The sequence below is a fragment of the Sebastes fasciatus genome, chromosome 16 (genome assembly GCF_043250625.1).
Source record: "Sebastes fasciatus isolate fSebFas1 chromosome 16, fSebFas1.pri, whole genome shotgun sequence".
In the NCBI taxonomy this organism is placed as follows: domain Eukaryota; kingdom Metazoa; phylum Chordata; class Actinopteri; order Perciformes; family Sebastidae; genus Sebastes; species Sebastes fasciatus.
Window position 1 is genome coordinate 4692440 of NC_133810.1, and position 22950 is coordinate 4715389.

The 22950-nt window shown below is 36.2% G+C and overlaps 1 protein-coding gene and 2 long non-coding RNA genes across 5 annotated transcripts; 1 reads left to right on the plus strand and 2 right to left on the minus strand.

Moving 5' to 3' along the window:
- Positions 1-73: 73 nt before the first annotated feature.
- On the minus strand, positions 74-15852 carry slc25a14 (solute carrier family 25 member 14). 3 transcript variants are annotated; one of them, XM_074612016.1, is made up of 9 exons: positions 15675-15852; positions 13846-13950; positions 12491-12629; positions 10871-10965; positions 7429-7514; positions 7131-7226; positions 6381-6505; positions 6062-6275; positions 74-4835 (listed from the first exon to the last, which is right to left on the minus strand). In XM_074612016.1, exons 2-9 carry the CDS (start codon positions 13907-13909, stop codon positions 4794-4796), a joined length of 861 nt encoding a protein of 286 aa, XP_074468117.1. In that variant the 5' UTR covers positions 13910-13950; positions 15675-15852; the 3' UTR covers positions 74-4793. The 3 variants fall into 3 exon arrangements, with proteins under 3 accessions (XP_074468117.1, XP_074468118.1, XP_074468116.1); XM_074612017.1 differs by having other exon boundaries at positions 13846-13971; XM_074612015.1 differs by lacking the exon at positions 15675-15852 and having other exon boundaries at positions 13846-14135.
- Positions 1842-7746, plus strand: LOC141753389 (uncharacterized). The gene is made up of 3 exons (XR_012590446.1): positions 1842-1982; positions 7140-7310; positions 7416-7746. It is a non-coding gene; the product is annotated as an uncharacterized LOC141753389 (long non-coding RNA).
- Positions 15853-17978: 2126 nt separating the features above from the next.
- On the minus strand, positions 17979-20373 carry LOC141753020 (uncharacterized). Its single transcript, XR_012590373.1, has 3 exons — positions 20149-20373; positions 19245-19361; positions 17979-18567 (listed from the first exon to the last, which is right to left on the minus strand). It is a non-coding gene; the product is annotated as an uncharacterized LOC141753020 (long non-coding RNA).
- Between the last annotated feature and the right edge of the window lie 2577 nt (positions 20374-22950).

A 22950-nucleotide genomic window follows, 5' to 3' on the forward strand; every position in this document is an offset into this window, starting at 1 on the left:
AGACTTGATTCAGTCACAGACACAGAGAGGTACCACATGTCTGAAGGGAAAGGGAGTGTGAAGATTTTTATACTACAACTACTATTAAACAATAGGAAAGCGAACACATTATGGAGGACGGAACCGGCCATAATCAAAAATAAATGAATGAATAAATAAGTGACTCAATAAATAAGTCATTAAATATAGCAAAAATAATATTAAAAATAAATGTAGCCATTAATTAATTGATAAAATGTGACATAAATTGATATTTCTGTTTTGTTTGCTTTTTTTATTTATTTATCTTTGTATTAATTTCCTTATTTATTTATTCTTCTTTTTAATTTTCCCTTTTATTTTTTAATCTATTTATTTATTATTGCATTTATTCTTTATTCTTTAATATTTTAATGACGTCTTTATTTATTTACAGTCATTTATTTATCTATTCATTTACTTGTCAGGTTCCATCCTCCATACAATATACTGATAAAACTTAAAAGAAAACCTGATTACATGGCACACACCAGACATTTTTGAGAGGCTCTCTTGTGTAGTCAGGAGGGAACTATTTTCTGTCCTTCGATCAATCACAAGCTCTCTTCCATAAAGATAAAGTGCTATACAATCGTGATCAGCAAAACAAAAGCACCACACGTGCTCCTCTTTTCATACAAAAACATACAAGTTCTTTAGTTGTATTAAAACTAACTTTTGTATCAAGTGTGTTGGTAACAAGATATCTACAATTTAATTCTGACTAGTCAGAGTTCCAGTTCAAGACATCTTTAATCACCCTCAGTTGTAGATATCTACATTGTCCTTTTTAGATATCTAAAATTAAATTGTGACGAGTCAGAATGACATTGTAGATATCTCTAACTGGAGTTAGGAATGGTCCAAAAATCCCGGATAGTCAAGCTTAGCTATTAAATGTTAAAACGGCTTGCCGTACGCTAGCTCGTCCGAAGTGATTTTAATAGCCGGTTTTAGTGAAGATGCATGTGTTGTGGAAGTTAGTGAGCATACGACTGCAATAAATGAGACTTGGCTTATTCTGCAGGAGTTGTGAGAGTTTGTTAACGGATGTTTTGATTTAGTTTTGCTGTTGTTACACACAGCCCCCGTTTACTTTAATTCATCAAGACTTTTCTCTGGGTTTTTTTTATTCTCCATGAGAGATGTTTTCTTCAAGAATGAAAAAGGTAACACGGGGTGAGTTATTGATATACAAATGGTTATTTTGGGGGTGAAGTATTCCTTTAATGTGGTCGACTCCGAGCACTTGGTAACACCTCAAATTAAAACACAAAAAGATGCCACTTAGTAAAGAAACTCACTGTACTCGGGTTCAAATAAATAGATGAATCATTCGAAGGTCAAATCAGATCAAAGTAAAAAGAAGAGCTCTTTAAAATAATTAGAAAATAGATAAAACTCTGCAACATAAAATATGGTTCTAAAATGCCAGAAAGACAACTTTTACAACACAAACACAATCACAGGAATGAAATACGGGACGATCACAAAGGGAAATCCTTCTGGACGTTTTAAACTAAAGGCTGAACACTTCATGTAACGGTGAACAGGAAGTGAAGACAACCTGCTGTGATGTGAAACTGGAGTGATCAGCTGAGAACGACACATTCTTTAAAAGATAACATGATTTATGAAAACAAACAGTTAACTCATCCTTCTCCGGAGTGGTGGGGAGTGACCGTTAATGTCCTGACTAAACCAAGCAGACGGTCGGCCATCGGACAGTTTGTGGCCGTCGGTGAGTGTCTGTCGGTCTAGTTTTTGCGGTGTGTCCCACACACCGTCGGCTCTAGTCTGCCCGTGTCGGAGGTTTTTCGGCCGATTCAGCGTGTTGAATCGGCGGCGGAGCCCGTCGGTGAGAGAAATCACTCTGATTGGCTGTTCAGCTTAAGCGAATCAGTGCACGAGAAGAGAAACGGAAGTGAGGAAAGCAATCTGGCCATCTGGAATGAAGCTAAGAGGTGAGAATGACGAATACAGACTACCGCCGCCTGCTGGTCTGGAGAGTTATTTCATCCCATGCAGGCGCAGAACGTACGTGATATTCAGCAGTCTGCTGTAGTCTTTGCGGTGTGTTCGAGTGCAGCTTTTTGGCTAAGACAAAGGCGACGTGAGGCGACGCAACGTCTAGTGTGTCTGGTCCATTAAACCCAGCGCTGCCGCTGGCCATCAACCCGCTATTCAGCCCATTTTCTGTAACCAGTGCAGCATTAAAGCAAAGTGGAATTAGCAAGCTGGCTAGCTAACTAGCCAGCTGTCCGCTAGTTTAATTCAAGTAATGAATTCCAACAATGAAACCAACTGGAGTAGCTGCTCGTGGCCAAACAAAATGTCAGAAGACAAATGCATATTTTACACGCTATTTGTGACTTTTTAAAATTTAATACTGGAGGTTTTGGATTCTGCAGTCAGGGTCAATCAAGAAAAGGCAGTTTGTGAGATTTCTGCAGCTGCGATTGACCACTGATGTGTGTTTTTAATGGAGAGCAAAAAAACCTAATGCACAAAATCCAGAAGTATCCCTTCATAGATGAAAGCAAACTACGAGGTAATTCAGCAAGAAGCTTAAATATGAAATGTGACCAGACCGCTGTCTACATACAGTACACATGTCGAAGTGCCGGTGCTGTTGAAGCTATTAATTATAATATATGTCAGTTATAGAATCCAGCATGTTTGTGTCGTTACAACAGAAGAAAGCTGCTGCCAGAATGAGAAACTTTTGATTGACAACCTAAAAAACGTTGACAAAATAAATATCCTTCAGCTTTTGAAACAGATCAAAACCACTAAAAATACTTGGATATAACATAAAAAGGTTTGGTGATGCTGGTGGATGAAAGAGTGGAAGCTGCACTCCTGTACTGTAATACCTTGTTGCATGTGTTAGGAGCCATCGTGTATGGATTCACATTAAGAATTAACAAGTTGTTAAAAATGCATTTGGTTTGTGTTACGTGGGAGTTTAGAGAACTTGATTCACAAAATTCAATTCCAAACAATGTACTACACCGACTTTCAGACCCTTTCCAGGAAAGAGTTTCTCCAGATTTACGCTGCAAACTAAATCTCTTTAAGAATTAGCTGCAAAAAAATATAACTCAGCCGGGAAGAAACGCAACAATTTTGGCACAAAGGCCCTCTTTTGCAATTTCTGTTCACACCAGCCGCCACTTTTCTATTCATGCCATCACTTCACCTCAAATGAGGGACACAACAGTAAGAATAGTGCATCATATTTACACCACGACATGACAAGGTAACATACATCCACCTTGGTTCAGATTTCTGATTGTTTCAAGTAAAACTTCAGAGGCTCTTTAAGATCACAGACGTTCAGAGCTTGTGTTCAATGTGTCTGGAAATTCTTCTAACAAATAATAAATAGAAGAGAAGAAAAAACTTTTTTTAAATTCATACGGAATTGTTGAGTGATTTTCTGGCAACTGACCCATTTAAAGATTAAAACTGTATTTTAGAAACTTTGTGAAACCTTTTCCCATCACCTCAATATTTCAAAGATGACAACATATCGCTGAGTGTCATCTTTACTACGGTGTATCAGGGACATTGTAGATAATTAATAATAACTACAGAGCCGGAATTTACGAGGTTTAAGTCGTAAATTTACGAGAACAAATTTGAATATTCTCTGAGATTATGAAGTCATACTTTTGAAAGAATAACCTCAAATATTCTCTGAGATTTAAGTGGTAAATTTACAAAAAAAACTCAAAAATTTACGAGAAAAAAACTTGAAATCTCTGAGATTTTAACGTCATAAATTTACGAGAACAAAAACATGAATATTCTCTGAGATTATAATGTCATAGATTTGCGAGGAAATACTTGGATATTCTCAGATTATAAAATCATAAATTTGCAAGAAAAACCTCAAATATTGTCTTAGATTAATGCATTTACGAGAAAAAAAATCACAAATCTATTAGAACAACTAAATTTGTGACTTTAATCTCAGATAATCTACGCAATCTCTTTTTTACCTACAATGGCCCTAATATGCCGTTGTATATTTTCCATATAGAGATTACTCATTAATCATCTGGAGTGCTGCCGAGCATTATTTCCTCCTTTCTGTCTTAATTCTGTTCAGTAACTACCTGTAACAGTCAATATGTCATCACTCTTCCATGCAATCCCCTCACATTCAGTAGTTGAATCTGAGCATATTTCATGCATTCAGAATACAGGGTTCCTTCACGTCAGTCATTTTAAAATTTCACATTATTTTCCTACTTTTTTTTAACTCCACAAACTGGGTTGCCATGCATGTCTGAACTGACATATTAATAAATCCATTTCCCATGTGTTTTCTTTTTCAGTGTAGTCAAACAATCACAAGTGTCATCTCTGTTTGTCTGTTAAAAAAGGCCAAAGTTCAGAATATTCCACTCACCCAATCCACAGAGGTAAACTCTGTCTTTCCAATCAGCTCAAGGGAATAAACTTTTCAGCCTTCTGCTACAACCAAACATTTAGCTGCCTGGGGAGTGTCGAAGGAGGTCGGGGGTGAGAGCAACAGTCCTTAAAACAGTACGAGAACAGAACCAGTGACAATAAATAAAACACATCGCAAAAAAACAGAGAAACATAAGATTTGGATGAGCATGGGCAGATGACTGATATAGTGTTGGATCATCATTGGTATGAATTTGAAGGGAGTGTGAATAAACTCCAGGTGCTGCCGTGCTCACACCCACTTATGCCCGACACAGTCTGACAGACCAGTGAAGTCCCACTTCCTGTTCCGGTTAAAACGGGAGCTTCTTCAGCTGCTCGAAGGTGATGAAGAACTGACAGGTGTGTTGAGGAAAACATCATGACTCATATCACAGCATTAGCATCTAGCAGCATTAGATTGCTGCTAGACTGCCCTGTTAATACAGGTGTGTGGCATGCCTCCCTTTATGTGCGACGAGCACAGTCAAAATGTTGTTTTTGAAAGGCTAAACGCCAACAAATATGGATTGAAGCAAGAATATTTTGTTAGATTAAAAACAACTATACATCAACAACTATAAAAATAAGGAATCTCTGTCAGACTGAGTCCCGCATGTCGTCCGCAGTGGGCCTAACTTACATTCACTGCACTTCCTTTTAGCAAAGCCTGCTAATGTCACATGGACACTGGATAAATACTGGAGTCAACACGAGCAGATAGTCAACTGGAAGCAGAATCGAACCACAGAGCATTAAACCAGTGTTTCGCGACTGAGACTGTTTCCCCGGTGTCAGACTTGATACCAACTTATAACACAATTAACGTTACCACCAACTGGGAATGTTGGTATTGGCAGTAGTAGAAGAAGTACTCAAAAATGTATTTAACGTCTGTTCAAGGTGGAGCTTCCAGGTCTAATATGATGCTGGATAGTTTAATGAAAAATAATGCATCATATTTGAAATATATTTAGTGGGTCAAAATTGAATCTGAAATGTAGATGTTTTCCTCTGGTTATTTCAAGGTACCAGGTAGGAAATTGCCTACCTCGCCCAATGGGAGAAAGAGAAAGCTCAGTCATTACAACTTTGATTAAAAACTGTTTTAAATTGTCGGATAGTATGTTATGTCCCCTGTGCAGCGCTACGGTTTGAGCTGAATTATCAGGGGTGATAAAGCTGGAGCAAAATATTTAAGTCTGCTCCTGCCACAGGCCAAGCATTCAGCATGTTTTGAACGGGCACTGCACTAGTGGTATGAATTTTGAAAATGATTACATCTGTCTCTTTCACTAGATTTTTTTGGACTTTACAACGCTCTGGAGTTATTGAAAATGTTTGGATCAAACAATCCTACGCAGCCACCACTGTAATCTAATTTGAACTATTCAACTATCCCGTATAAATCTACTCAACTCTATGGACACACAGACAAAACGATTTCCATTTTATAGTATAAAGAGTCTGGTGTACAGTATATCTGGATTCCACAATTTCTTCAACAACTAGAAGAGATCAGAAGTCAGATTTCCCTGTTTTTCCCACCTGTGAATGAGCTGTGTAGGTTTTAAAAGGATACGATGATGTTCCACGGCCCCAGCCGCAGCCAGTTAGGCCAGAATCCCTTATAGAGAGCGAAGAAGCCCTCGTTCTTCCACGTCTGCATCACTCCGTCCATTGTTCCTTTATACATCGGGCTTCCCGACGAAACTCGCTGGTTCATCATACGGGTTCGGACCACGTCTACAGGGTTGGAGGCCAGCGCCCCCGCCAGGCCACACGTGAAACTTGAACTGTAAACACACAACCAGACATTGAAGACTGCAGTTTTTAAATCCCTGCTAAAACAAAGACATGGTATGATCATAAAGGATGACCAGAGAGTTAAATACACTTACATAAAATGTGTCAAAATGGTGTCTCCCATGACGCCGGACTTAAGGAGGTGCTTCTTCGTTATGTCATAGACAGGAAGTTCCACCCCGACGACGATGGCTGCTCGCTGTGCTGTGGGGATGACACCCTGAGGAAGAGGAGGATGACAATAAGTCTGATTGTAACGCTATAGCACAACTCACTGGACAGAGCTTGACATACAACAAGACCATGTGTACATGCAAAAAAATTCCAGTTTTTGCACCCTTATCTTAAAAAAGACAATATTCCTACTAAGCTGTCTACATGGCTAATGAAAATGAATATTCCACTAATACTCCTGTTTACATGCAGTGGTGCACATACTGGTGGCGGACTTGTTGGACCGTGTGAACACAGCCTCCCTCTTTGACATTGACTAAACCAGACATACTTTCTGCATTATTAATCATTCAATCGTGTTTTTCATCAGATAATGATAAAATATTATGTGAAATTATTGGTTTTGGCTTAACTAGATTGATTGAAATGTTCAACAGTTTTATTTGACTAAAACTATACTAAAATACTTATGGTTTTCTTTGACTAAGAAGATTAAAATGAACTAAAACTTCACTAAAAAACAGGATGAGGTTGACTGGATATGATAAAAACAAGGACATTTGCCAAAGGACTAAGACTAAAATAAATAAACAGCTGACAAAATTACCACTAGAACACAGTATCCACTACTCGTACATACAGTACATAACACATAGTAATGCTGCACTCACTCTCCACAGCCCTCTGGTGCCCTCTGTCTGGTAGATGTTCATGAAGTTGGACATCATGCTACCTTGGAGTAAACTGCCCTGCGCCTGCATTCTGATCTGGAACAAAAACAACAGCAAAAAGGTCAAACATTTTTATCCCCGAGATCACAACCCAGCACTTCACTCAGCGTCTGAACTCAGGTATAACGAAGAAAGTCACTGGACTATTTCAATATATTAAAATATTTAAACCAGTCTTCACATTTGAGTAGATGTAATCAGTACATGTCATGGCCTTGTCCCTAGCATTAAGACTGACCTTGAGGACGTCAGTGGGGTTGGCGATAGACGAGGACAGGACTCCAGACACGACACCACAGAAGACGTTGATGACCATGGTCTCGTCTGGCAGGAAAGAGACGGGAAATTACATTAATTACCACACACACCACCAAAAGCAACCAAAACCACTAAAACACAAGATTAGCCTATAATTTACTAGATGTCTACGGGGATGTTATGTTATTTCCATACATCATAAATGTATCATGCATGCTCTCCACTTTAAAAAATTGTGTTTGTTGTCCTGTTTATTAAGGTAACGCCGAATTTAAAACAGAGCAGCGGCAAAGTGCGGCCAGAGAGGACCCGCAGCCAATCAGTAAACAGATCCTGTGACATGTTGACCTATATTACAAAGAATTTCTTCTTGCTTGAAACACATGAACACGCCTCCCGGTCATAGCAAAATGTAATTATTGCGGCGAGCCGCACTTCCCCACTGCCTGGTGTGAAGTCGGTGTGAGAATTAGCAGTTTAAAAACACATAATATGTCTTTGTTTATTATGTTCTTTAATTGTCTGATTTAATCATCTGATCTGCTTTTTTTTTTTTTGATTGATCTTAATATTTAGAATAAAAATAAAGAACTTTTTAAGACTCAAATTAGTGTTGAAAATGACACTTTTAAGAGTACTCTTGTAGAGATAGAACTGATTGTGTTTTACATCATGTTTGAACTCTGAACATAAGTTGCTACGAGAAAGTCAGAAAGGACAAAAAAGACAGACAAGCAATTATTCTCAGGAATGATTGTCCACTACTTAAGAGCTCCCTACAAGTATTGAAGTCACAGAGAGAGTTTTGTGAGAATTTAAGAAATCATTGTGTCTAATAATTTATGTTATCTGCATATTCACGTGTTCGTATTTTGCTGAAATTGCTGTTGGAGAGAATGCACACTCTGTACATTAGCTTTAACTAAACAGGAACCATTGTTAGAAATGAGCTTCGACAGTTTGTTAGCAAGTAGTGGATCTCGTTAGTAGTAACCTAGTATGGTGTCTACATTGGAGTAAGGAGGTGGAGACAACATAATAATGGACTAATAATTACAGTGATCCTGGATCAATCTGACCAACAGTTAGTGTGGCGGTCCTCACGCCAGTAATGTTTAGTGGCAGGGGAACGGGCGCTCGATCCAAACCACAACCACAGGAAATAAACCCAAGCCTGCATCAAAACAAAGTGGCACCATCGTGGCAGAAAGGCATGCAGAGTGGGAAGGCAAACATTCAACAGAAAAACAAGAGAAAGAGCGCTTTGTATTTTGGCAAAACACACACACACAAAATAATAAGGTGAAGTAACAAAACCTCTTCGTCCCCTGATTAGTTTCCCTCCTTACTCCTTCAGAATCATTACTGTTCAATAGAAAGACATTTGCCCCGGTTCATCTGTGCTGATGACACATTTTAAAAAGCTGACTCATTACTGTCCTTACAGAAGAAAACAACAGACCTGACGTAGGTTTCTGCATGATGTCACTGCTACATGTACAGTATATATATACACATCCTTATAGTCAGTGTATTAACGTTACATACAGTAACTTAGATGGCAGTCAGCGTGCTCCCAGTTTGGAGAAGCAGATAGGAAGCTAAGCAACGTACTGCTGTGGACGCCACACGAAGAAGTACAACATATTGCTTCAATCACTCCTATCTGTTCTCCTACCTTGATCTACTCTATTATTCATATTATTTATCTCATGTACACTAATTGTACATTAAATATTGAGAGGAGCAGAGGGAAAGAGAGGAAGAGAAAAGTGGAAGAAAAGAGAACAAAGATAGGGACAGTGAAAGGTGGTGCCAGTCGATAGGAAGAAAGAAATGACAAATAAAAGAAGCAGACGGTAGGAGAGGTAATGGAGGAAGACACAGAGCCTGAGGTCACCAACTTCCTGTCAGTCTCAGGAACACGCTGGCGCCGGCCAATCGCTGATAAATGTAGCGCAAAGCCATTTGGCTGATAACTTGGTGGCTCTCTGTGTCTCTCAACACGGGAGGATGAAGTGAACGTCAGAGCTCCCAAAAAAAAAGACGTTTTAGAGAGGGAATTATGACCCGTTTAACTTCCTAACACTAGCTCTAAGCGGACTTATAATATTAGTTTTGATAGATAATATTATTGTATATGAAGAAACCAATTAGTTGTTTTGTCTTATTTTCTCTTTTGTATATTTACTATTGCCTCCTAATAAAGCAAAAGTATCTTTTATCCAATTACTCAACAGAATAATCGGTACAATACTCGATTACTAAAATATATATATATTACATTATACTACACTACACTTACTATATTATACCTATACTATACTGTTTTTTTATACCGTTATATTTGATTCTCAGTTTTTGCATCCTATTCTATATTTTATTTATACAACATCTCTATATTAAGACAGACAAGTGTCATTATTTAATCATATCACACATTAACTTAGACCTGCTGACTCTGCTGCTATTAATCACTACTGTCACTTTTACCTATGATCTTGTATATTCTTTTTGCTATTTTTAATTTATTTTCTTATTCTATTCTTATTTTAGTTTTATATACCTTGTATTTATCTGTACTATTTCTGTCTTCCCTCTGGGTATCAATAAAGGCTTATCTTATCTTAAGTTTGGGATGATTTGAGTCTTACATTATGGAAGATCTGTCTATTTTTATTTCAATTAAATAAATAGAATTCTGTGCTCCACATGAGATCAATGTCAGATAGGAGGGGAAAGCCCATCAGAGCACTTACAGCTGCAGCCTCTCTTTCTTCCCTCTCCTTCCTTCCTGGAAGCTCTTTGTCTCTTATTTAACTTGCAAATTAGTGCCGGCAGGTTAACACACTCCGTCTGCTTCCAGGCGGGTCAACACAGGTTGTCACGACACAGCCAACCCTTTTTTTTTTTTAGTGGATGAGGGCTGTACAGTGTTACTGCTGCACAAAGAAAAATCTGTCCAATGAAAATGTGTCACTGCACCAACATCAGCAGGGTAAACTGCTGTGCATTTCATGTCTTTGTGCATTCATCCCACATTATTTACAAATGTGACTATACTTTATTGATTCCCATGGGGCAAATTGTCTTTTCTATAGTTCTGTTTGTGGTAAAGTACAACCAGTTCGTACTTACTAGGGGTGGGGAAAAAAGATTCACCTATCCTCATTTTTTTTATGATTTTGAAATCAATATTTTAATGCCAGAATCAATATATTTGCTTCATTTGAGTCTATGTGGAGGTAGACTGAAGTTACCGCTTTTACTGTTGTAGTCTGAGTAACATGACGTCATGTCATATCCTTTCCGTATCCGTCAAAAAACCAAAACAATGGCATTTACAGTATTTTTGTATTTTGGCAGGTTCCGTCCTCCATAGAAGACAGGATGTTAGTGTAACAGAAATAGTTAACACTCACCTTCTGGATGAGTGACAAACAGCCTCTTCAGAGAGTTGTAGGTTCCTATCTTGATTGTCCCGTAAGACGCTTGTCGCAACAGAGCAGGAGAGATCCTGAGAGGAGAGGTACGATACGTTCATTTAACCTTTAACCTGGGGGGGGGTGAACTGAAGGCAGAAGAATTCCCTCACCTAATTCATAACTAAATTTCAGTCTTATTGAGGGAGTTTGAAATCTCAAAAGCAGAGATGAATCTTAACAACTGTAGACGCAAAACACTTGAATCACACCCACTACTTTTAAGAATCAAAGAGAAGCTCCTTCTTCTTGTCCCACTGGATTCAACAATATCAGTTCAACCACCCACTAAGTGGAACGGCTCTGCCTGCAAAGCACATCACATTGAGCACACGCTCCTTACATCACCAATGGAGTGTATCGCAACTAGTAGGGGTGTGAATCTTTTGGTATCTCACGATTTGATTCCCGATTCAGTATATAGGGGTGCTAATTTCAGGATTTCCTCCAGTCCACTGTGCGCCTATAAAGGCGGTGTGGCAAATTATCACATGAAAGCAGAATAAAGTGTGTATAAGATTGTAGAGTTTTTAAATCTGAAATAGTTATATGAACCGATTGCAGTAATGTATACGCACAAAGGCAAAAGGTAACATTTATTCTTGCTGAACTTGCAAAAATAAACACTTTTTACTAATAATGATTTAGTATTTCTCAATTCTAAGCGTTGAGGCACCGTGGCGCGGCCCTCCACAGATAGCGCCGGAGCTACGAGCACGCTCAACACGTGTTCCAGTGTTCTCCGAAACGGCAGAGGGCGTACAAACAGAAGATTAAGCAAGAAGTCAACGAGTGTTACCGGCCATAAGCCAAACTCCTTAATGCCGAAGAGGAATTGTAATTAACTGCAAACTCATATTCATGGACATATTTTATCACCTTTATACAATCCCTGTAAAGAAAGGAGTCAGGTATTAAATGTATGATAATGAGGTAAAGGTTGAATATCTCGTAAATGTTTTGATTCGGCTGGCAAAATATTTACTCAAATGTAGATTTCTAAGATCCTCTGCTTTCAAAGCATTTAAAAGCTAATTGGCCGTCTCTCTAAATCATTATTCTACTTCTCAATTTAAGTTATTTGCTTTTATGTTATTGTGGCAGTCACGTCTGAAAAGCCCCGCATGCAGTTGCAAAAATTTAGAGGTGCACGACCAAGCTTTGTGACAGCTTGTGGAGCCTTCGCGGTTTACACACAATATGAGATGATGTCATTTGTGGCTCCTGCACCCTCTCGCCGGGGTTACTATTGTGAGCATAAACAAATTCAAGTTATACAAAAAATAAAAATGTTACATAAATAAAATTGACAGGATTTTATTTCTCAGAAACTTTGCAAATTCAAAAAATAAATTGTACTAAATAACACTGTAAAACTCCCCTCGTTGATGATCTTATTTGTCTTACTTCACCGTGAGCTGTTAGAATAAATAGTTTAAGCGGTGAGAGCTAAACCTGCTGTATCTTATAAAGTAAACAAAAATTGGTCATATCATATGTAGTAGGCGCTTTCGAACACAGCCGGTGTTTGTACAGAGCCTAAAATAGCACTTTCCATACCCAGAGTAGAGCGCTTTGATGCCCTCCTCCTTGCCGATCTTGAAGAGGGCGTGGAACATGCCTCTGTAGCGCACCTCTGTGTACTGGGACTGACCCTGGACCTGTAGCCGGGTCTTCGTCAGGTCAATAGGAAAGGTCCCTGAGGATTCAAATTAAAACATTAAATGAAAACAAGAAAATTGCAGTTTGCCATCTTATGATTTGAGCATATTTTTTATCCTAAATGCAGTACCTGTGAGGGTTTCTGGACAATATTTGTCATTGTTTTGTGTTGTTAATTGATTTCCAGTAATAAATGTAGACATCAATTTGCATAAAGCATGCATTTTGCCCAGTCCCATGTTAATAACAGTATAAAATACTTGACAAATTTCCCTTAAAGGTACATTTTGAACAGATAAAAAAATCTGCAATTAATTTGCGGTTAATCGTGATAATCGATTAACCTATTTCCCCAAGTCAAAACTCCTGACTCCTGATTGAAATGTAATGATAATACCTGACTGGTACAAACTGGGGCTAGGTTAATTACTGTGTTACTATAAAACTGTCTATTGTGTTTTGTGCAAGTAAGCAGATTGGATGTGCACCAACAACCTGACTAATTTCTAACTTGGTGAATTGTGTACATCTGCAGTTGCAGGACAACGCATAATATAATGTGGATTCAGCTGGATGCATGCATCCTTTTTAAAGCCCAGTGCTACACCAACACTGAGCAGGTTGCTTAGACTATTTGCATAGAAAATGTATAAACCCAAAAATATCATGACGGTTAAGGGTCTGCATGCTGTGGCAGCACTCTATTCTTTAAAAAGAACATGATTCATGAGCACGAAAACAACATTTTCAGACAAACATCAGTGCATAAATTTGCGATTAACTATGGACAATCATGCGATTATTTAGGATTACATATTTTAATCAATTGCCAACCCTAATAAGAACATAAAATAACCTGTTTACCAAGTTGAAACTCCTGATTCAAATGTAATGATAATACCTGACTGGTACAAACTGGGGCTAGGTTAATTACTGTGTTACTATGAAACTGTCTATTGTGTTTTATTGCAAGTAAGCAGATTGGATGTGTACCAACAACCTGACTGATTTCTAACTTGGTAAAATTGTGTATATCTGCAGTTGCAGGATAACGCATAATATAATGTGGATTCAGCTGGATGCATGTTCCCTTTTTGAAGCCCAGTGCTACACCATCACTCAGCAGAATTTTCCCATGACTGCAAAATACTTGTAATTTCATAGACTATTTGCATAGAAAATGTATAAACCCAACAATATATCATGATGGTTAAGGGTCTGCATGCATGCATGTGGTGCATCACGTAGCATACCGAATTCTGCGACAATCGAGGCCATCCCTCCGTAGATGAACGGCTTCCAGTTCAAGTTGATCATCTCTTCGGAGGCGGCTGCTGCTTCCACCTGCTGCAGCCCGGCTAGAAACAACAGCAGACAGGCCAGACTGAGGTCAACACAGTGCTGCAACCTCAGACAATACAACAACATGGCGAGAAACATTTGAGATTCTTAGTGATGCTACAGATCAACGAGGCATCCTCAGCATCAGCATCCCAGCAGTATACTGCGCCGGAAAGAGACGCCCGCTGTGCAAGAACACCGCGGAGACGTCATTTTTGTTGTGTGGGGGATTCCTATTGGCTGTGAGGTCTGTCAATCAACTTTTTAAGCGATTCGATTGGTTGGTGCGCCGGGAAGGGGGAGGGGCTAACCCTTGAGTGACAGCTCAGTGACGACACAGCGGTGTCACGAGAATTAAATTATTTATCATGGTTTGTCATAAACATCAAGAGATACTTTATTAACATTACATACTTTATTATTATTATTATTAATAATAATAATATTATATCATTATTAATACAAGAAATGCAGCACAATAAAAGAAATAAACTTAGAATAAACATCAAAACAGGGCCATGATTAATGGAAAATAAGATGGAAAATAAAACCCACTTGATAAATAAGATAAAAATAGGACAAAAATAAAATAAAAAAGCCTAACAAAAGATGGAAAATAAAACCCACTTGATAAAATAAATAAAAAGCATAACGTAAGGTGGAAAAAAAAACACTTGATAAAATAAGATAAAAATAGGACAAAAATAAAATAAAAAAAGCATAACAAAAGATGGAATATAAAACCCACTTGATAAAATAAAAATAAGACAAAAAATAAAATAAAAAGCATAACGTAAGATGGAAAATAAAACCCACTTGATAAAATAAGATAAAAATAAAAATAAGACAAAAATAAAATAAAAAAAGCATAACAAAAGATGGAAAATAAAACCCACTTGATAAAATAAAAATAAGACGAAAAAAATAAAAATAAAAAGCATAACGTAAGGTGGAAAAAAAACACTTGATAAAATAAGATAAAAATAGGACAAAAATAAAATAAAAAAAGCATAACGTAAGATGGAAAATAAAACCCACTTGATAAAATAAGATAAAAAATAAAAATAGGACAAAAATAAAATAAAAAAGCATAACAAAAGATGGAAAATAAAGCCCACTTGATAAATAAAAATAAGACAAAAAATAAAATAAAAAGCATAACAAAAGATGGAAAATAAAGCCCACTTGATAAATAAAAATAAGACAAAAAATAAAATAAAAAGCTTAACAAAAGATGGAAAATAAAACCCACTTGATAAAATAAGATAAAAAAATAAAAATAGGACAAATATAAAATAAAAAGCATAACAAAAGATGGAAAATAAAGCCCACTTGATAAATAAAAATAGGACAAATATAAAATAAAAAGCATAACAAAAGATGGAAAATAAAACCCACTTGATAAAATAAGATAACATAAAAATAAGACAAAAATAAAATAAAAAAGCTTAACAAAAGATGGAAAATAAAACCCACTTGATAAAATAAGATAAAAATAAATAAAAAAGAACTAAGTCATTATTTTAATTATGATTTAAGATTTTTTTTTTTTTTTTAAATCGTGATTTAAATGTATTAGTGATGACGTTTAGCTCGAGGCAGATGGCTCCTCCTGTTGCTAGGCTAACTGTTGCTATGCTAACGGTTGCTAGGCTAACGGTTGCTAGGCTAAAGGGCTAGTCGGCTAACACTTGTGGAAATTACTATTGTTAGTTTGTTAGTATACTAACTTGACACGTACCTGTAGTGTCGATAAAATCTGCCCGCTGCTATTTGACCTGGTTTTCCATGGTTTATCACACAGCCTGACTTTAATAAAGTGCAAACAGAAAACTTCTCTCCTGCTGTTGTTAGCTTCTCAGCTAATGTCAAACGAGCTTCTTCTTCTTCTTCTTCTTCTTCTTCTGGAATTAGCGGCTGACTGGATTCTTCTTCTTCTTCTGCTCCTTTGAGGTTTAAATGGCAGCTTGTGTTGCATCACTGCCATCCTGTGGATTTAGTTAACTCCTATTGATCAGTCCTGACCAAACATCCTCTGCCTAATATTAATATTAATAATAATGATAATAATAATAATAATATTATTATTATAATATGTAATTATTAATACAAGAAATGCAGTACAATAAAGGAAATAAACTTAGGATATTCATCAAAAAAGGGCCATAATTAATGAAAAATAAGATGGAAAATAAAACTCACTTGAGAAAATAAGATAAAATAAAAATAAGACAAAAATAAAATAAAAAAGCCTTACATAAGATGGAAAATAAAACCCACTTGATAAAATAAGATAAAAATAAGATAAAATTAAGATGAAAAGAGCATAATATAAGAAGGAAAATAAAACCCAATTGAGAAAATACGATAAAAATGATAATAGGACAAAAATAAAATAAAAAAAAGCACAACATACGATGGAAAATAAAACCCGCTTGATAAAATAAGATTTAAAAAAAATTAAACAAAAATAAAATAAAAAAGCATAACATAAGATAAAAAAATAAATAAAATAAAAATAAGATAAAAAAATAAGTTAAAAAATAAGATGAAAAATGCATAACATAAGATGGAAAATAAAACCCACTTGATAAAATAAGATAAAAAATAAGAATAAAAAAACATAATGTAAGATGGAAAATAAAACCCACTTGATAAATAAAGATAACAATAAAAATAGGACAAAAATAAAATAAAAAAGCAAAAAATAAGATAAAAATAAAAAATAGGATAAATATAAGATAGAAAAATGCATAACATAAGATGGAAAATAAAACCCACTCGATAATATAAGATAAAAAATAAAAACAAGACAAAAAAATAAGAGGAAAAATGATAGACGTAAGATGGAAAATAAAACCCGCTTGATAAAATAAGATTTTAAAAAAATTAAACAAAAATAAAATAAAAAAGCATAACATAAGATAAAAAAAATAAATAAAATAAAAATAAGATAAAAAAATAAGATGAAAAATGCATAACATAAGATGGAAAATAAAACACACTTGATAAAATAAAATAAAAAAGCATAAGGTAAGATGGAAAATAAAACACACTTGGTAAAAAAAGATAAAAATAAAAATAGGACAAAAAGATAATAAAAAATAAAAAAATAAGATAAAAATGAAAAAATTAGGATAAAAATAAGATAGAAAATGCATAACATAAGATGGAAAATAAAACCCACTCGATAATATAAGATAAAATAAATGAAAAAAAAACACAATATAAAATAAGATGGAAAATAAAAGCCTCTGAATAATAATAATAATAATAATAATAATAATAATAATAATAATAATAATAATAATAATAATAATAAATAAATAATAATGTTTCTTCTCTAAAATATTTATTTTCTAAGTATTTATGCATTAGGGAAAATATATAGTTAAACGATAGAGAGATGGTGTAAAAATGACACACAGGCTTTTTTTAAATAAAATGTATTTTGTTTTATTGGAGTGAATAATGGAGTGGATCAGTCTATATTTTTTAAATAATTATATTGTCCAGATACATTTGCTGTTTGTCCTTACATGCTGTTCAGAGTGAGAAATCAGACCTTAAGTTAAAGTCATCATCAATGTCACCTCAATAGACAACTGTCATAGCCCAGTGTTTATTTACTGCCGTTCAAATGTTTATTTATTCAAGCAAACATCTTGACTGAGAACGCCTTGTTTTTTTAGTTTTTTTACCACAACCTCCTGAGTGGAGCGGTTGATGATGGAGGGAGCGTTATACAATCACATCTGGCAGCCACACTGACACTCAGACTTCTTCTTCTTTTTCTTCTTCTATTTTACAAGCACAAATTCTCATTCAGACGAGCAGCTTTTTTTTTTTTTTTAAAGTTATTTTTTTGGGGGCATTTTTCCATTTTTATGACAGGACAGTGGATAGAGTCTTGAAAGGGGGGAGAGAGAGAGTGGATGCGGAAAGGGCCACAGGCCGGATTTGAACCCGGGCCGCCGCGGTCAGGACCAAGCCTTAATACATGGACGCCCGCTCTACCAACTGAGCTAACCTAGGCGCCCAGACGAGCAGCTTTTTAACCTTCAGGTGACCTCTAACCTGTTGTGACCAAACATGTTGATTTGTCCTGCACCACCCATCTTTTATGACACCAATGCAATGAATGAAAAAAGACATCTGCATTTTTAAATCAGTTTCTTTGGTCATAAGCCTGTATACTTCAACCAACATTTGGTAAACAGCAGAGCAGGCACGCTCACAGTGAACCTTTTAAAATGCATCTCAAAGACAACTGTCCTTTCCACCTCACTCGCATCTCACACAGCAGATACCCACAATGTTAATCAGTAAAAAAATAAACTCCTCATCTAAAGTATAGTCAGAGAATTGCAGTAGTGAACACAACAGGGCAGCTGGAGCCCAATTCAGAGAGTTGGTGGAAAGACACCATTCCTCTTCCTCTGTTTCTCCTCCGTCTTCTTTCTAATAGGCAATGATGCACTACTGGAGGGCATGCTTGTCAGCAGCCACAGTTGGCGGGACAGGTCTCGGAGTTATTGGTGTAAACACAGGCAGCAGGCGCTGTGGATCAGAGAGTGGTGCGCAGCAGTCGGATGACACGCTGGTAAAGCTGCTGGACGACTGACACCAGATTCCTGAAGTCACATGAAGAAGAAGAAGAAGAAGATACAAATAAGATAAAAAAAATAAGAATAAAAAAGCATAACGTCAGATGGAAAATAAAACCCACTTGATAAAATAAGATAAAAATAAAAAAAGGACAAAAATAAAATAAAAAGCATTAAATAAGATAAAAATAAAAAAAGAAATAGGATAAAAATAAGATAAAAAATGCACAACATACGATGGAAAATAAAACCCACTCGATGAAATAAGATTAAAAAAATAAAATGAAAAAAAACATGATAAGATGGAAAATAAAACCAACATGAGAAAATAAAAATTAGACAAAAATAAAATAAAAAAATACATAAAATAAGATGGAATATAAAACCCACTTGATAAAATAAAATAAAAAATAAAAATAGGACAAAAATAAAATGAAAAAGCACAATATAAGAAGGAAAATAAAACCTCTTGTGAAAAGCGAAAAGCCATATGAATGAGCCAGCATAGACCATACAGGGCCCTGGCACTGGAACTCCACCTGTGTTTGATAGTCTAACTGTCTGCTGTGGGAAAGATCCATTATGTGTAAAATGATGCTCATATTTAACTGTTTTTTATAATTAACTGGTATACCCAAACCACAGAAGAAGAGCACATATTATGCCAGGGTTCCATGTTGTCCATGTTTAACAGGCAGACTCACCGAGCTCCGAGAGAGAAGCAGTTGTTGCGGTTCGGGTGGAGGCAGAAGAGCGAGGCCACGCAGTAAACACAGCACAACAACATGGACAGCAGCCGTCTCTTTAACGACATCTTCAGTCTGATAATAGAAACACAAAGGCAGTCACCTTGTCTGCAGCAGAAAAATGTATATTGGTGCAAAGACACATCTGTTAAGAAAACTTACACCACACAAAGCAGAAAGCAACAACACCCTCTCTTGAACTCTTATTTTAGAGCCTACATTTAACATATAAGTATGAAACTTTTCTTCTTGACAGACTATGAGTTTGTGTTATTTATTCACTCTTCTACTGCCTTTTAAAAGATCTGGCCAGATTTAACCAAAATAATAAATAAATACTTAAATATACATTAATAAATGCATACAATTTAAGAATGGAAAAATACATTTAAAATGAATAACAAATGAATGTGAAAATAAATATAAATACAAAAATATATATTTAAAAGTTAATAAAAAAAAGTCGAAATTAAATAGAAGAGTAGATAGAGGAATTAATATAATATATAAATAAATAAAGGAATAATAAAATAAAAGAGTAAATAGAGGAATTCATATAATATATAAATAAATAAAGGAAAAATTAAATAGAAGAGTAAATAGAGGAATTAATATAATATATATAATAATATAAATTATTTTTAATATTATCTTTAGTACATTCAATGGCATATTTATTTATGTATCGAGACATTTATTTATCTATTTTGGCAGGTTCTGTCCTCCATATAACCCCAAGGCCTCTAATACAACCAAATATTTGCTGCAGACCACCCTGATGTGTATAACCACAATGGGAAGCAGCAGCTTGAACGCCACACCATCACTCACATAACATCATCATCATCATCATCATCATCACCTTAAGAATCCTGTGGAGAAGAGCTCTTTCCTGACAGACTGATCTTCCAAAACTGGACCTCACTTTGGATAAAAAATAACCCTCGGCGGCTCCTTCGAGACAGATCCCAAGTCCAGGTGGAGTTACAAGGATTCGTCCCAGCGGTTGGAGGACGGCGTTGGCAGAGGTGTAAACAGGATCCCGGCTCCCTGGGTGCTGCTGGGCAAACTGGGCACGATTACTGCTGACCTGCACGCTTTGTTTTGAAAGGTCCTGAAAGGTCTAGCAGGGGTGAATAACATTCCTACATTGTGTGTCTGTTGGAGCTATTTTGGTTTGTTGGGAGAGAAGGTGGGGGAGGTGAGAGGTATAAAAAAGAGGATCTTTCCTCTCAGGTGGCTGTGGACTCACAGTGAACCCGGCTGGGGTTGTTGTGTTGAGGTTTGAGGATGAGGTTAAATAGGTGACCTTCAGGTAACGTAAAAAGCTCTTTCCAGAGCCAGTGTTTGGTTTGTCCGTTCTGGGCTACTGTAGAAACATTGCCGGAGCAACATGGAGGACTCTGTGAAGAGGACTCGCTCCCTATGTAGATATGAAGGGCTCATTCTGAGCTAACAAAAACATTCTTATTTTCAGGTGATTACACACAAAATGTTACACACTGTTCCTTTAAGTACGGATGTTATGTGACCAATAAGTCAACATCTGTGTTGAAATAACTATGGGGGTGGCGTTACTTAAAGGTCCCATATTGTAAAAAGTGAGATTTTCAGGTCTTTTACATTATAAAGCAGGTTTAAGTGCTATATAAATGCTGTTAAACTATCAAAACGCTCAATATACGGAGAAATATACACAGCCCGTATTCAGAAATTGCGCGTTTGAAACAAGCCGTCAGGATTTCTGTCCATTTGTGATGTCACAAATATACAATATTTAGACCATTTCACAGTTTTAAACGTAAACATTCTAAATGTGTCCCAGTTTATTTCCTTTTGCAGTGTATGTGAATAACATCAGCTGACAGGAAGTAAACATGGACCCAAACTGTTGCCTAGCAACGCAATTCTGTTGCAATTCCATTGAAATGTGCTAAAACGGAGCGTTTCAGACAGAGGGTAAATACAGGTATATTCAGGCAGACATTATGAGGAAAATAATGTGTTTTTTGAACATTACAGTATGTAAACATGTTCTAGTAGAAACACAAAATACAAGTATGAACTTGAAAATGAGCACGATATGGGACCTTTAAGTACGGAAGTTGGTTACAATTATAATATTTACCAGGTTTACCATATTTAGCGTGCCAGCACGCTAACATTAGCTAATTAGCACTAAACAAAAGGTGCAGTTGAGGCTGATGAGAATGTCATTAGTTCTGCAGATGTTTGATCATAAACCAAAGTATGGGACAAAATAAAATTTTGATCTGATGATGGGCTAGATGCAAAGTGATGAAAAGTCAGAAGATTTGACATTAAAATTCTTGCAACAAAAGAAACAATAAGGTCATTGCCATACACAATATCAAGGCTATAGATTAAGTGTCTCCAGTCGTATTTTTCTCAGCTGCTGCTGACTGAAGCTGGTGTGATGCCAGGTGATGTCTTGAGTGCATGCAGCTAATGAGAAAGCGTCATTAACCAGATCTATTTGTGTGTGAATCTTAGTGGAAAATGGTCCCATCAGGCCAGATGTCTCTCCCGAGGACTCTGAGGCCAGAGTAGGACATCAGCCAGCAGGGTTAGAGTTTAACTAAGACTCAGCTCTGTACTCCACACAAACATGTTTGCGTTGTATATCACTGAACGGATTTTTAGTAAACTTCTTACTTACTGTTGTTGTTTTTTTTAACGCTATCACTATTAATAATAAATACATTACATGCAGGAGTGAAAGGACCACCAGGAGTCCACCAGGTTTGTTTTCATCCACGTTTTTATGCAACATCTGCAAACAACCTGAACGGTATAGTTACAGATGACAAAACGGCACCTTCTTCTACTATATGCACAACATTCATATGATGCTGCCGCAACACAAGGTGTTTTTAATAAGTAAAACTTGGTACGATTTCTTGAAATAAAATTTTATATTTAGGCCTTTCAAGATAAAAATAGATCTTGAAATTAGCTGGGAAAACTCATTTTGAGCTATATTTCACTAGTGTTAGGAAGTGTTTTGTGTTATAATAAGACTGTAATCCACAAAAGTAGATATTCAAGATGCATTGTCTAAAAACTAGTCCCTATGTCTCTCTGAAATGTTACTTGTTAGGTGATTGTGTCTTATTTTAAAGCAAAAAAGGCCGGGATCCCGGATGAGCCCCCAATTCATGTTACGACCCGGCATAGGGGAAACCCTGGCGCAACATGAATAAAGAGGCTCCCCTCTCCCAAGCTCCCAAAGACAACCAGCAACAAGGAATTTGCAGCCCTTCACAACCTAAACTTACCTACTTAAAAGAAAGGAAACAAAAGACAAATACTAACTTTACTCCTACTGAAAAACCGGAGAAAAAAGGGTTAAACAACACACACATTTTGTGCTAAAAAAAAAAAGAAGAAGGTTGTTTCTACAACTATAGAACTATAGACTATAGAAGTTTCTCCTTTAACAAGATATTCAAGCTGCATTGTCTAAAAACTAGTCCCTATATCTCACTGAAATGTGTTATGAGATATTTTGACTAGTAATTAGACAAATATACTTGGTAGGATTTTGCGTTTTTGCATGCTCAATTAATTGTATGATGAATTGTATATCCTCTTTAATGTATTTGCATTAAAGTAGTTCCTGCTGATTTAATATATTTACGTT